The 16,067-nt window shown below is 37.2% G+C and overlaps 1 protein-coding gene across 1 annotated transcript in view; it reads right to left on the reverse strand.

Annotated features, from left to right (window-relative positions):
* The window catches only part of LOC149078506 (A disintegrin and metalloproteinase with thrombospondin motifs 16-like), a 52,658-nt gene that overhangs the window by 3,504 nt on the left and 33,087 nt on the right, over positions 1 to 16,067 (reverse strand). Inside the window, exons 4-17 of the mRNA XM_089240616.1 lie at positions 12,733 to 12,910; positions 7,496 to 7,707; positions 7,316 to 7,399; positions 7,059 to 7,218; positions 6,651 to 6,756; positions 5,542 to 5,682; positions 4,511 to 4,664; positions 4,154 to 4,252; positions 3,914 to 4,062; positions 3,586 to 3,649; positions 1,983 to 2,094; positions 1,765 to 1,895; positions 1,529 to 1,652; positions 772 to 1,016 (exon numbers count right to left, since the gene is read on the reverse strand). Of these exons, the coding sequence (XP_089096742.1) occupies positions 772 to 1,016; positions 1,529 to 1,652; positions 1,765 to 1,895; positions 1,983 to 2,094; positions 3,586 to 3,649; positions 3,914 to 4,062; positions 4,154 to 4,252; positions 4,511 to 4,664; positions 5,542 to 5,682; positions 6,651 to 6,756; positions 7,059 to 7,218; positions 7,316 to 7,399; positions 7,496 to 7,707; positions 12,733 to 12,910 (1,959 nt within the window). The remainder of the gene's footprint in view (positions 1 to 771; positions 1,017 to 1,528; positions 1,653 to 1,764; positions 1,896 to 1,982; positions 2,095 to 3,585; positions 3,650 to 3,913; positions 4,063 to 4,153; positions 4,253 to 4,510; positions 4,665 to 5,541; positions 5,683 to 6,650; positions 6,757 to 7,058; positions 7,219 to 7,315; positions 7,400 to 7,495; positions 7,708 to 12,732; positions 12,911 to 16,067) is intronic.

Here is a 16,067-nt window from a genome sequence, read left to right on the forward strand (position 1 = left end):
ACGTACAGCACGCATATCGTCAGCTTTCGAGCACAAAAAAGTAAAAAAAACATTTGACGTACTACTGCAATTGATTAGAAAATGTTTCCAATTATTTCACGATATGAACCAGTTATCTAGAAATTAGTAAACCTACTGTAGGAGTTGGTGACTTCTGCTTGAACACCGGACGATATCATAATGCACGTTGCATACACGGTACAGAAATTTTATATACATTTTATTTATTTTTAGAGTCTGCAATCAGGACAGTGACTGAAGCAGAGGAAGGAAGGCTGGTTGAACCATTTTTGCAAACAATATCGCTAAGGTCAATTTAGGATTCATCAAGAGTGCAAAAAATTTCAGTTCTTTACCGGCCATAACGGCCGTAGACGGCTCTACAAGCAAACAGCCGAAATGAAGGGGTATGGGTTCATAAGAGATTATTGTAAAAGGGCAGAGCGAGAGATAATTAACCCCTCTTATCAGGGGCAGGAACAAGAAAGACAAGCATAGATGCCCCATCAATTGAATTTTAAAAGCTCCACAATGAAGTTCACTATTGTTTTGTAACAATACAATATAAAAACTGAATAGTAAGAAAGGATGGAGGTTAGGTCAGCAGTAAAAGTTTGGACGAGTCCATTAAAGAGAGCAAAAATAAGATATTTTCACGTATCTCCGAGTATCCTTCAACAATCGGTAAAGGGTTAAAACGTCCATAAGTGCAACATTTGTAAGTCTGAGTCGTTGTACATATAATCATGTTTTGATTGAAATTGTTCTTACCTCAACGTACAAGTCTTCATTAATTGGCCCTTTAGAAACAAAGCTTTCAGGTTGGCCCGGCCACCTTCTGTAACTGAAAACTGCACCAGCTACTAAGTATCTCCCAGGCCAGTCTATGGCCCACCCTCCTGTCAAATAATAATGATTCTGTTCATTTCGCAGAGCCAGATATGTAGATGAATCGCTGGTTTCTGTGACATGTATATGTCGAGAACCCATTGGTATTTTTACCACATGATGGTATCCTGAAATGATTAATGTATCTGAGATATAGGTTGATAGAACTGGAAATAGACCTAGGTATGTGCATTTGAAATCATTCAAAAATAGTCGACGCCGCTTATTATAATTAGGGATAATATTCTCATTCGTTTGTTATCACTTTTGCAAGAAGCGGGATAGAACCAATATCATAACATAGGAGAAAATTCGTTTATAGTTATCAAGACTTTGGATAATGTTATAATTTTTTTTTCCGTTGAAAGTTTATTTTTTGCTCATTCTGAAAGGCAAAGGTATAACTAAACGTATTTTTTTCACTAAGTTATCGTTATTACGTTGCAAGACTATGTAGGGGGATAAAAGGCGTTCGACCAAACGAGATGCATGTTCACCGTACTTGCAAACGGGACTTTTTCGGATATAGTTATCATTCCGTTATTATAAGAAATGAAAGAGTTCCGATGTGATCGCGTTAAGCGGAATGGACTGTATTTTCATATCACCACTTTGAATTGAAGATGGAAGAAAATGTTACCTGTCGTGAAATTAGCTACATAGTAAACACCGGCGACTTCTTTACATGTCGAATTTGTCCCATTGCATACACCACATCTGTCTGGTAAGACATTAGAGTCAACTTTCCCATCACATCCAACTGGCTATTTGGAATATTCACGTAAAAAAAATAGTAAATTTATAATAGAAATTGCATAAATACACAGATCATTAGAGTTGCAGTACGCTATAAAAAATCGTTGTATATATACAAACCCTGCAATCTCCTTCAGCACAAACACTCGAGAAATTCCCAAGACAGGATTTACCATCGGGCAATTTTGTGGATAGTACTAAGTAAGTGTCTTCTTTGTCCGGGGTGCAGTATATCCTGCAACGGGCAAGAGCTGCGCAGGGGAGGAAAAAGAATATGTAAATCTAATTATAAGGTAAATTTTGTTAAGATATTCTCTAGTTATTGGCGCATTTCTTACCCCCAAGATCTTTTTCATATGGCTTCCACCTGTATTGTTTAGACTTCACAGTTCTGTGATTGAATGTTGCACAATAATCTTGATCTGTGGATTTTTCAGATGGGTAACAGTCCTGAAAAAATAATGAAGCGATTCATTTTTGGAGAAAATATTCATTTAAGTATATCCGAGGGTGGGGTGGCTAGATGAGGTTCCTGAGAAACAACTCAAAGGAGACAAATCCCAGAATCCCTAGATAAAAACCGGGACAAAACACGGAATCCATTAAAGGCACGTATTCATCAGCACATGGATCATGCAATTAACGCATTCGCAATTGGTTGTTCAGTAATTTGTACAGTATTGTGAGCGATTCTTGAGCCGTTTTCACTGGACCTGGAATCGGTTTTTTCAACGGAAAGAAAGGAACACAAAGGAAGTTTGTGTACCCACGAGCGTATTAGAACCATTGCAAGGGGTTGAGCGTTGCAAGATCGACGCGCTTATGTATACGCGCCTTAGTAAATACCGGGACATTTTAGAACTATTTTTTTTGAGAAATTACAGTATAAAATTGCAAACTTTCAATGTATTACGAAAATATTATCACACGACTTCTACGCAAAGGTGCCAAAATGAATAAAACATCGAGATAGGGTCCTGATGACCCGACGTCCCGTGTATACGTGATTGAGGTATACGCTGATAGAGGAATTTTCTTTTTATTGTATCCAAAACTTTAATTGAACGAACAGAAATCCTTTCTTTTCGCGATCATTTTCCCAATTTTAAAATATTTCACAAAGCCATTGCATTTTGTGCACTTTTTTTTTGAGAACTTCGCTTTTACTGAAAATTTTAGCTCTCTCTATTGGATTTATAGAGAACAAAAGTAAGACAAATTAATTAAAAATGTACGTACTGAAAACACACAACTTATGCCCAATTTTTTTGTTTTTTTGTCTTAACTGGCAATATATGTCATAACTTTCAAATACTTTATTTAATAAAAATATTATGTACACAGTGGTTAACCACTTTACGACCAAGAAATCTACGTAATATTGCGTTCAAATGTAAGTCAAAAACAAGCTGTTTTTTATCTCCCTTTTCAGCACCGTGAGGCTTTGTTGTAACCCCACGAAGTTGTATTCTCTTTACCTTCCTTTTATGACTATACGATTATTAGGACCTTTTCCCCCACATCATATATATGTGGGGGGAAACTTTAAAACTTTACCTTCTACTATATACGTATAGGAGCAAAAGAGATCTACTTCGTATAACTACTCTCTTATCTGCACTTATGTATTATACTGTTTTCGCATGCTTTTTTCCCCTTCAACTTCACCTTTTTCTAACGCGCGGTTAGGTTACGCCGCGGTTACCATATATTTCGCCCATTCGTCAAATAAAGATCATCCGAATTTCTCGCCAGTACCTTGTAAGCAAAGCGGTTAATATATAAGTTAAATTTACAGTTGATCGTAATATTCGATTACAGGAAAAAGTTAACATCTAAAAACAATCATGAGACAGCGCAATTCTGGTACTGAAACGGCAGAGTAACGATGAAAGTGTGCGATGGGGGTATTGCTGCCTATATTCGTTTTCTATTACTCACTTCAATGTTGCATATCTTGTATTCTTTGCTTCTTCCTTTACAATATGTTCCTCCATTCTTTGGTCTGTTAAGAAGAAATTTTTTATGAATGACAAAAATCCATAAGTATTGTATCACAAATCTGAAATTTTGCATCTGAAAATTGATCAGATTTAGATATTCAATACAAATTAAATGTACAATTTCAATACAAATTCACTTTGCTCATTTGATACGATTTTGCGATGCAAATTTTCTTGGTGAAAAAATTAGCTTGGAGTGAAAAGAATTTAAATACAAAATTTCAACTTGTTCGGAAATTGCAAAAGAAAACTAAAGATATACCAACATTGGATTGTTGCATCTTCTTTCTCGTGTCATCAGTCCGCCTCCACAATTACTGGAACAGTTGGACCATTTGGAGTATGTACCCCAACCACCATCCACTGGTTCCAGTTCTTCTTTTTCTTGATCAACACAAATACCTTTGCGGCACCACTACAAGAAAAAGAAAACAAATGAAAAACTCCAGTGTTCTAAAATGTAGAATGTGCGTTTTATATGGAACTCTATTCACACATTTTAATACCTTATTCTTCCCGCATGAAGTGCCCTCAGCAGCTGGTAAAAACTTGGTCTCACATTTTCGGCCATTTCTTTCGCACCAAAGAGCCTTACATATTTCTCCCTGAATAAAACTTGATATTTTAAAAAATTACGAAAATAGTATAACATAACATCTATTGTCAAGTCTGTTATTGATTGAATGGATGTCAAGGACTTTTTCATTTAAAATTATTATAATATTTCTACAGCTTCTGAAATAAGAACTTGATGTAAAAAAGAAAATCCAATATAATTATATAAAATTAAAAAAAAAAAAATTACTAAATAAATCGTCAAAGATTTCACCTTATTTCTGCAAGAATAGTAAATTCGAACTAACTTTTAATGAGTAATGTTTGCACAGTCTTGATTTTCTTCCAAACTGGAATTTGCACTGCATGTCACCATCATAAAGTTGACCAGGTAGTCTGTCGGGGAACTGAAGTTCATCAGAAAAGTCGGGTTTGTTCATCAGGCATGTAGATCTGGGAGACCTAAAAGCAATGGCAAATCAAAGATGATGAAGACCATTTCTCTTTAGGGATAGTTTTCAAATATACTGCTACTGTGTAATCGTATAAGCACCTCGTACACTCTGCAGAGTATCTTACGTTTGACCCTCAGAGCAGCCCTTATTAAACGCGGGGCCCGGTTCGAAAATTTCATTCTCCTTAGCCTCGATGTTATATATTTTGTGGAGGGGATCGGGCATGCAACGATTCATGCATTATCAAAAAATATACAGAAAATGCTGAAAAATATCAACTCACCAATGAAAATTCAGAAACAATAAAAAAAAACCGAGAATTTATGAAAATTCAATCAATGTGGGGAAAAATTCACAGAATTGATGAAAATGCAGAGCTATTGAGAGAAAAATCTCAGAAGTAATGGAGATTGAGAATAAATGAGAAAAATATCCCAGAATTGATGGAAATTAGAATTAATGAGAAAAAAAATCCCAGAATTGAAAAAAATTCAAACTTAATGGAAAAAAATTCTAGAATCGATGAAAATTCGAGAACGAAATCAGCTGAAGCTCAGACACCTTGTTTACTATAAAAAAATATACTTGATGCATGAATGTTTTCCCCTTCTATTACCGTGAGTGCGCCCCCCACACAAATCCACGGGACCTCTAAGGGCGGCTCTGGTGGCCCTAACGTATTTATGTTGTCAGAGTTGTACACTTGTTTCGTGTTTTGTTCGTGCTGCCATCTTGTTTTCATATTTTGAAGTGAACATTATAAATGCTTGAATTTGTAATGTAAGATACTTGCATGTTAATGTAATGATACTTGCATGTTATGTAAGTATCGTATTGAAGGTCTGCCGAGAGACTTTTGGACATAAAAAAACCCCATACTATACCTCAGAAATTTAGATAACTCTTTCCTACTGCAAGACGACCACAAGTAAGCAGAATCCAGTCCGGATAAGGAAGGTGACATTATTGTCCCTTTCGATTTCTTGCAAGGAGAGTTGCTTTGACCATCGTGTACCATGCCAAAGCTACGAGAAAAACGAGTTTTATCAAATGTTTTTTCCATACGATTTAGAAATAAGTGATTAATTACAATTGGTTGGAGGTTATTATGAGTATTTATTTGCATTGCCCTTGCTGAAATTTTCATTCGAATCTAGAGAACTGAAGATAATGTGATAAGATCTGTACAGATAGAAATTGAAGGTGAAATACTGTCGCCTCCTTCACATTTAACCATTATGCAAACTGTTTTTAAGGGAAAAACTTCCCAATACTTCTGTGTGCGCTCATCAAGGATTGAAGCATATTTGCCTGTGGCTCACGAACTCAAATCTAGTTTTGGAAAAATAGACTAAGCGGCACGAGCGCAGGATCGGCTCACTTGAGTGCCGGCCCGTAACTAGGCTGGGACAAACGGGAAACCGAACCGAATGGATGGGGGGTCTTACAAAAAGTATACACTCGAATTATTTTGTAACCTCTACAAATGGCCCCGAGAAGTCTGCCCGGGCCCCCCCTCCCGAAAAAGTCCGCTACGTCCCTGCTTGAGTGCCCCGCAGCATATTTACGGATCACTTAATTGACCCACGGCACATTTATAGATCACTTAAGTTACCCGCGGCTCAGTTCCACATAACTCAAGCGGCCCATGATACATTTCCACATGGCTTAAGTGGCTCGCGACACATTCCCAAGTTACTTAAGTGTTTCGCGTTATATTTAAATATCACCCGCGGTGTGCAGTTCCAAATGACTATAGCGTTCTTCCAGACTTTGCCACGAAGCTGGGCTGGAAGAGATCTCGTCAACGTTATAAGCCCGGTGACAGAGTTCTGGCGTGCATTCATTCATTCACATGGCTGAAGCGGCACATTACAGATCACTTAAGTGGCCCGCGATACGTTCTCAAACCAAAGAAGTGGCCCGCACTCTCCTAAAAACCCCTGAGCACCCTCTTATATAATTAAGGAATCGCAAGACATACAATACTTACTTATGACCGATTTCGTGCGCTATCGTGAAAGCCAAAACTAGACCCGAATCTTCATTGACAGTACAGCTTCTGTACTTGCTACACATTCCGCTGATGGGGGCGTAACCTGAAAACATATAAAGATTACTTGGAAGTTTTGAAGCAAGACTTGAAAACTTTCAGTCCATGTAAAATTTCACATGAGCACTTTTTTTCGGTACAAAGGAGAAAATTTTACTAATTGACATTTTTTTGATTGGAAGTCAGATAGAAATTTCATTTTTTTTAAAAAATTTCATGTTTCTTAAAACTTTGAGAAACAATGCCCTACGCATTTCATGTATTTTCATGCCACGAAGGGGAACAGGTCCATGCAATTGTAAAAAAAAAAGAAAAAAATAGAAATAATCGAACTAGTTAAGTGCTCACCGAGGGTGTCGCAAGGTCCTTCTTTCCAAGAACATATGTCCTTACCAGTGACGAGTACAGCGTGGTCGTGGTGAGTACCACGACTGGTGTGGATAGTCGATTGCCACTGGCAGAAGCTGTTCAGGGACTGTTCCGCACTGTGAGACAGACTCAGACCTGGCTGAAGAAAATAAGCACTTCATAAACCAATAAGAGTTAACTGCCGCATTCGCACTATGCGTGAAGAGTCTTTCCATCAGGAATCGCTCGCTACATACCTCGTCTCCTTCCAACAGGACTAGACCAACGAGAACCACGCTGACGTTATTTCCGATCGCCGAGTCCTGGTACAACATCGATACCTTAAAACGACAGAAAATAAGAGCACAATCATTTCGTAATTCGCGGGTGGTGGATGAGAATTGAAAAATGTTTTCAATAGTAGGCCACTGACTCACCATATTGAACACAGTTAGGATGTAAGTCGTGACGTTGTCGGTGCCGTGTTTTAGTACCATATCACGGTCAGCAACGACGAGAGTTTCGACACTCCTCGCTGGGTCTTCGTCCTCATCGTCAACGCCGAAAGATCTTTTAGTTCTGGTTTTGTTCGAGACAAGAGGGAACTCGTCGGGAAGCCAATGGTTTTTATGCGGTACGTGAGGCATATCTGCAAGAAATATTGTCACGTAAAACTTTTTAATCATTGGAAATGCTGTGACTCATCTCGCGAGTTCCAACTATGGAAAAAAAATTGTGCTAAGTTTGCACGATAGATACTGACATAATAGAATTGTAGACTGGAAGAGGTATTAATATCGAAGTGTCATCATAAGATTTGTCTCGGAAATGCCTATCAGATGACACCATTGACTTTTATTTGTACTGCAAACCCTTTGAAAATTAAAAAATTGAAATTGTTTTTTTATCCCGAAATTGTGGCCTTTTCCCTTCCTTTCATATATTACATAATTCCCCTTTACAAAAGAAAGAGACCAACCCAAAATAAGTGTTCTTTAACCTTTTTACGCCCAATGGACCTTTCGGACTATAGTTTTTCTTTGCAGCTAGACCCTCTCTCTTTATTATGTGAATTGATTTCATCTAAGATATTTCACGTTAAGATAAAGTACATTAAGTTTAGGGGTTCATCCAAGATATTTTTCAGTGAAAGGTATATAAAAATAATTTACGCCCGGTTTAAAATTTTTACGTGAACCGGGCATGTCAGACAATAATAGATTCGTCTAGCCTTTGTTCCTACGTTCAAAACACGATAGGCAGTACGAAATACATTGAAACGGGCATCAAATTTTAAAACGTTTTTTCAATGGTGTAGCTCATGATGGCAGAAGAGACATATATTAACAGATTATACCGAAATAATCAAGCATTCTGTAAATTTTTTAAAAGTTAATTTCTCGGATAAAAGACGGAAGAAAATTAAAATATTTCACTAAAATTCATACGTGGAAAATCAGAAAATGTCATTTAAAGTCAAAGATAGATAACGCTACAACGCAAAACCAATTTATCTCGGCACGTTTCATGGTTAGAGGTTCACGGAATTCGAAGAGAAAATCATATTAACCGATATTTTAGTACACCCAAGTTTGTTGTAAGTGGGATCAACTTTCTTAAGTATTGTTTAAATTACAGTACACGTTCGAAAAAACAAATTGTTTTAAAAGAGAAAATAAAAATGCGCTTCAACTTCACATAAAATACCTATAATTGACAATAGATGTCCCTAGTGAAACCTAATTTTGTTTGGAACGCGTAGTTAACGAAACCGAAACTTAAACGGAGCGATTACAGTGATTTAGGTTCATCAAAACAAAATAACTAAACTTTTTCAACCGATATTAAACTGCATCAAATTTCACTCTCATTAAGCTCAATTTCAATAAATTTAAATATATAACACTTAAAAACTGACTTTTTTCTGAAAAAAATGCGATAAAGATACAGTTAAAATATCCAATTCAGAAATTAGTGTTTTAAATCAACAGCAGATGTCGCTAGAGTTAAATCTTTTTTTTCATTTTCTGTTTGATATTTTGAGCCATTGTTTACAACTCTACATTATGCATTTTTTTTACCAATGATATGCTGCGGAGAAAAACCTTTTAGAAGATGGAAATGCAAAATTATAGCCATACTATGAATTTGTGATTTGATATTTGAGCGTTTTATAAACTGCGCTTGGAGTTTTTGGAACGTTCTAATTTTTTTAAACAAACATTTACTGTAGTACACGGCTGACAGTGATTGAATTTCATTAACAAAAATGATCACTTACGAAGAAAATTTTCTTAATATCACAACATAAAAGTATTTAAGCATATGCCTTAAAATACCACAGGAATTTTTGTTTCTATTTTTACGAGTGAACATTGCGTCCGTTTTTAATTCAGTGATACCTCCGCTAATGAAGATAATTCGTTCCGGAAACCGTTCGTTAGTCAAAATCTTCGTAAGCCGAAGCGTGATTTTCATTGTTTTCTACGGAAATAGTTAAATTCGCTCCAGGTATTTACCAAAACTTGAAGACGAGTTTTTAAAACACAAGGGGTGCTATAAAAAAGATAAACTGACCGAAGGCTAAAATGAAGTGCTTTCAAAATTGGGGAAATGAGAACATACAGACAGATCAGATTCTGAGGATATTTTTATTTTACATTATAGACACAACCAGTGCCAGCTTTCGCTGGCGTTGGCACAACTCAGTCGAGTTCGTAAGAGTCCCAATCCCTTTGTGATTTGGTTTTGTCAACTTATTTCTGTGTCTGATACACGAAGATAGAAAACACAAGTGCCCAAACTGTTCAGAATTTGTTCTGAGAAAAAACGGGTGCTCTGAAAACATAGCTCCCCCCCTTTTTTTAATGCATTTTCTATTAGCATTATCATTATTTTACATCATTTTTACCTTTTAATTCACATGAAATGCCAGAAAATTTCGTAAAAAGAAGTGGAGCTACATCTATGAAGAGATTTTGAGGTGGACATGAGTTAATCGGACTCAAGTGACAGTAATTCTGATGATTGGCGCCAAAGTTCAGCTCGCAACGAGGCTGTTTTATGTTGCATCCACATATCAACAAAAACGTTCGTTAGTCGAATCCGTATTCGTTAGCAGAGGTAGAAGATTCACGAAAAAAGCCTTCGTTAGCTGAGGTATCACTGTATTTTTAAAATCACATTTCTGTATTTCAAAGCCAAAGCTATTTACAATTAAATTCAAGAAATGCGGGAACAATTTTTCATCATTTTTGTGCGTGATTTCGATTGTCAATTTCTCTCCGATTCTTTCTTCTGTATGTCTAAATAATCCTTGTGGAAACTAGAACTATGACTGGAATACGTGATGGTGAGTATCATAATTCTCTCCCTAAGAGTGGATAATCATTTCAGTCTGTAAGACGCCTAATTTTCGCTTGCCCAACGACATACACATTGAGCAGTCGGAACGCTATGCTATTTAGCGATGGTAAAAACCCAATAAATTGATTTTGGTCTTGCACATTTTTGTTGCAAAAAATCTTATCACATCTAATCTCCGCATTCGGGTGAACGGGGAGGAAAAGGGACGCAAAGAGTTACGATTTTCTTTCATTAGAAGATGATGCAATTTTGCTTTTGTGTGCACCACTGGCGACAGAGTCAAAATTAATTGAGGACCTTCATTTCCTTTAAACGCATTTCTTCTTTAAATATACTATTAATAGGCTTCTGTGGCACGTCAGCCACAATAATTAAAGGTTTGTGTTATTAGTACACAAGTTCTTTCCCAAAAATCGAAGATCAGTCAAGGAATAGGGGAATAAAGGGGATGATTTGCCCCTAATTTTTTCAAGGGACATTTGCCCTTGTGGTTTCGATTATTTATCACCTACGCAATAAAGTCGTCTCATCTTGAGTCTATATTTTATCAGTCACGTTTATCCTCTTCGGCCCCGGCGTACCTTCAGTTTTAACGGTTTTAATAGTACTTTTTTTCAAGTTCAGACTTGAAGTATGCGTAAGGGTACCTAACTCAAATGTTCCAGTAAAAATATTAATAAATATTAATAAATATTTACGAGCGTGGCGTTTTATTACATATATAGTATTTTTCAAGCTCTACGACGGATCAAATGGGTCCCTAAGAGCTGCATAGTGTATGTTTTGTCTTTTGTATTCTGTTGTCTTTATTTATTTTATTTTGTATATTATTTGTATTTTGTATCAATGTATTTATGTGTGCTGTTTTGCAATTAAAAAAATATTCCAAATTAATTAATTTTATTAAATGGCATTTTCACATACAACAAACACAAATCAATCAAAAAAAATTTTTTAATGGTTACTTTTAGCTCAGGTTTGAAGAGGATGAGGGGAACAGGATATCATTTATTTCGTCGTTTTCCAGACCAATGAGACTATCTGTTGATTTACAAATTGCCTTTCTGAGGCGTTGTTAAGAAGAAAGACAAGTTTGTGCATATACGTGTAAAGCGTGTGTGTGTGTGTGTGAGCGTGTAGAGTAAAGAAAAATCAAGTCCAACGTCATGTCTAAAGTACAAATGCAGTATGCGCGCTCTGAAAGATCACAATTAGGGGAAAAATTAAAATATTCAATATTTCCAAATTTTCAAAAATAATGTATAAATATTTACACATACTAGCACGAGATGTTTATATACGTAAATATTGATTGGAAGAGTAAATGAACAAGAACACTTTGTAAAAGAATATAAATTCATGAAGAGGATGGGCTTTTGGGATTTGGTCAATAAGAAGAAAAAAAAAGTCTTAAAATCATTTCAGTAGATACGTGCATTTTTCTGAATTTCTGCCCTCCCCTGCATATTTCAAATTTTGCAGATTATCTGTCCCTTTCGAAATTTTTCCCCTCTTTGTTTTTCTATCCTATTTTTTGCCTTTTTCAGATACTGAATTTTTTTTTTTTTTGCTTTTTCAGACGTTCTGCGCCATTTCTTTCCCCCAGAGGAACACGAGACAAGCACATCTCCGACAACATAAAACGTTAGAAAAACCTCACATATACTTAGAAAGCACATTCCAGCATATATCGATTGGTTAAATATTCCACACAGGAATGTTTACGGAGTGAATGTGCGGTTAAGTAGTTCTGGTCATCAATGTAATTAATGAAAAATCAATTATATGACATCAACGGTTATTTCGAGGGTTTTTAATTCATTCAAGATACACGGTGTTTCGGAGAATGGATTCCCTTACTTTCAAATGGCATGACTAGGAATTTTACACTTATTTTGCAAAATAACACTTTCAAGGAGGGGGAGGTGCAAGGGAAAAGTCTGCCCATGAGAAAGCACGTTACGAACCAGCTTAGGGGCAGACTCGGAGGGTATTATTTGGTCAGCGGGCCATGGGTTGAGCATGTATGCCGTAATTAATAGGCTTGATTATATCAGAACCTCAATTCGACTTGGTTGCTCCGACATTTTCGTGCCCAAGCTGGGCTTTGAACTAGAGATTAACACACTAGCTATTCGGATGAGAAAAATTGAATGGATTTTTCCCGTTTCCATCGTTTAGCAGCTTCTTTCGAATATTCAAGACGTATTCAAATAATACTAAACCCGTTTAATGAAAATAACATTCGTAAACACTCCTAAAATATTTTTAAGAAAAATTATTGCACGTAGAAAAACTGAATTCTTACATTTCCGTTTCCTTCCACAGAAGTGCGTCTGCACGTCTCCTTTCACCTTGTGTCTCGTAATGTCTGGTGGACCGGACGTTGTTGACCTTTTACGTAGTACGTGGGTCTTTGATGGGTGTGTCGGATCCGTAGATCTCTCTATGAGAAAGTCTCCTCTTTGAGTCTTTATCAGACCTGTCTAGAAAGGGAGCTACATAAGTATATTTATTTTCCTCTTAATTAACATCATGTCAGTTTGGCATTAAAGCGAAAAAAAGGAGTATACACTGACATTAAGAGCAGGAGCAAAGCTGAAAGATTCAATTAAAATTGAGGTATTGTAGTGTTTCTTACTGTGAAGTGGGGGTCCAACAGAAAAAGAGACCAAATTTCTCTGTACATTATAAGCTGGAGCCCCCCCCCCCCCCCCAGCATCAAAAGTTAAGTCGACTGATCTAATGCATATATGTATAGATGAATCAACATCATCATCTTGCCCCCCCCCCCTATCAATAATGACCATGCCCCCCCCCCCCAGACTTCCAAGTCTATTCCGCCTATGTATGAACTGGATGCACTTCGGTAGCCCTGCCATGGAGCAAAGCTAGTTTTAGGGTCGGATCTCCGGGTGGGAGATGAATGAGCTCCGCTGCAATACAATTGAGGAAGAGCTAAGAGTGACTGACGCGGGGCACAGACCAAAGAGTCTAGAGGTTTCCTACAATACATGGATACTGCGGTTCAAGCGAAGCCAGAGCACTCAAAGGGCTGGTGGCTCGAGAGTTCCCCCAAACCAGCATTCTGAGCTCACTCTCTCTCCAGCAGAGCCCAACCTCATAATGTGATGTAAGTCAACAACATTATGAGGTTGGGCTATGCTGAAGAGAGTGCGTCTCTTAATGCAATGTGATGAGCTTACATGCCACATGGGAGATCGCGTCCGGCTACTACATTTGGATGGCGTGGGAGGCTCTTAAGGCAATGCCTTGTCAAAGGCGCTGTCTGCCCTCGAAAAACAAAACAGAATTTTCTCAAATGAAACAGGAAGCTCCCTCTGCTCATGGGCGTAAAGTTATTGTAAATGTTGGAGGGGCCCTCAAATCCAATATTTCTATAGGTATTATAGAAATGCTGACAAATATTGGGGTGGGGGTGACTCGGGCCTATAGGTGAGATACAAGTTTACGCCTATGCCTGTCGGGATTTGTGGGTGGCATGCCATCGGACAATGTCTCAAACAACGATAATTTTGGTTTCAGATTAACAGGAAGGGGTTATAAGCTAGCTCCTGTTACAATGCCATCAGGGCTCTAGGACTAAGGACAACAAGGGCTAAGTACAAATTACGCGGGGCATAAGTCAAAAGAGCCAATGATGCCCTGCTCCAATCCACGGATACAGAGGTTCAAGGCACTCAGAAGCCCAAAGGCTCGAGAGTTGCCTGACCCAGCATCCTCAGCTCTCCACATGACCCAAACTCTTAAAATGACCGGCATAAATCTCGCATAGGACAATCTATTTTTTCACATAGCATATTTCAAAAAGTTTTCATAGTATTCTAAAGCTTTTATTGACAGAACCCCCTACACTAAAGCTCCCCCTCCTCCCGGGCTCATTCAAGTCAAAATCTGGCCCCGATTTTCACCTGTATTCCTCGTGTTCTGGCGAGACCTACACTTAAAAAATAGAGCTAATAGAGGAATGCGGTAATTGAATATGGACGGGACCTTGGTTACTCCCGTCACGCCCATGAATTTAGCTGTCATTACGGACCGAGGAGCTCCAAAATTTTTTAAATCCGATCACCAACCTCCACCATGGACCTATTTATAAACATTTCTGAAAGAGATTATACCAAGCCAGAAACCTTAAAAACCTTTCAAGAAGGTTAAACGTCATTTTTCATGCTGTTCTTATCACTCGCAGCCAACAACTGGGAGAAAGAGAGAGAAATAGTGAGTGGGAGAGAACTAGAAGCAATGTAATTAGTAGCTCGATGGTGATTCACCCTGCAGGGTGAAAGTCACACTGGTGATGATAGTATCTAGTTAAACAGTCTCTTCTTTTTGCGAGAGGAGGATTTCACAGATTCCGGAATTACTGATGTTAAATGCGATTTATCTGTTCTGTTTGTCTCACTTTTGTCTCTGGAACTTTTCCAATCAGTTTGGGGCATTGAAAAATAAATCTAACGTCTAGGACAAAGAATTTAGTCTGTGGTATGTACTCTGCGGAGAGAGAGTTCGAAATAAAATGGAAAAAATATCACTATTAGAGAGCCAAAATCGTCTAAAACAGAAGCTCTAGGAGAGTGTTTTTAACAGCTACCGTTTCGATAAAGAAATGCTGACTCGGAACTCGACATACCCGTTGACGGTTTCATGGCTTTATTAAATGACTTTCTGAAGGGACACTTTTTTGATCCAGAATTAAATAAATAAACGCCTAAATAAACTTAATGTAGGCATTCCCTGTATTAAAGAGCAACTATTATCGAACTTTTTTCCACTCAGAGCGAGGTATTCGACATTTTAGACATTGCGTGCCCAAAAAAAAAAGTCCTGTCCAAGGGCCAACAAGTCATAACGCGGTATCTAGATTCACGCGGTGACGTCTTAACAGGTGACCCCAGCACCTTTTGAGTCAAACAGAGGCCCTATATTATTTGAGAAATTTATTCCGAAATTATTTTTTCATTAAATATGGATCTTTTGTTCTGAAATACTTTTTTTTACTAAATATTTATTTCAATCCTGAAATTATTTTTCATTAAATATAATTTGAAAACTTTCATTAATCCTGAAAATATTTTTCGTGAATCGTGTTCTTAAAGACCGTGGATATTGGGAACATACGTTTGGATATATATGATTGATAATAAAATCTTAGTTCGGTGTCCAATGAGATTCAGACCACGTGTTTCAGAATTTAAATTCCATGTTACGATCAGAAATATTCAATTAATTTTTATTACCCTAAAGAGGAGGAATTCCACTTAGAGCAGTGGTTCTCATCATTTTTGAGACCACAACCCGGTAAATAAATTCCTGAGAGTCGATCTCTATCTGTCATGAAAATTTTACTCGTTCCTAAGGGCGGTGTTACACTATAAAAGGTTTGGTAAAAGTCCTTTTATAAAACTTGAAAAATTCAGCCAATAAGATCACCGGTTGCATTTTCTAGAATGTAACCAATAACCTTATTGGTTAGATTTTTTAAGTTTTATAAAAGGGATTTTATTAAACTTTTATAGTGTAATACCGGCCTAAGACAATATAAACAGTTACTATATTTCCTTTGATGATTTATATGATTATTAATTAACATGACATACGGATGAATAATTATTAAAGGCA

Source organism: Pholcus phalangioides, unplaced genomic scaffold, assembly GCF_987345545.1.
Source record: "Pholcus phalangioides strain wild (caught in Gottingen) unplaced genomic scaffold, Ppha-v1.0 ptg000013l_1, whole genome shotgun sequence".
In the NCBI taxonomy this organism is placed as follows: domain Eukaryota; kingdom Metazoa; phylum Arthropoda; class Arachnida; order Araneae; family Pholcidae; genus Pholcus; species Pholcus phalangioides.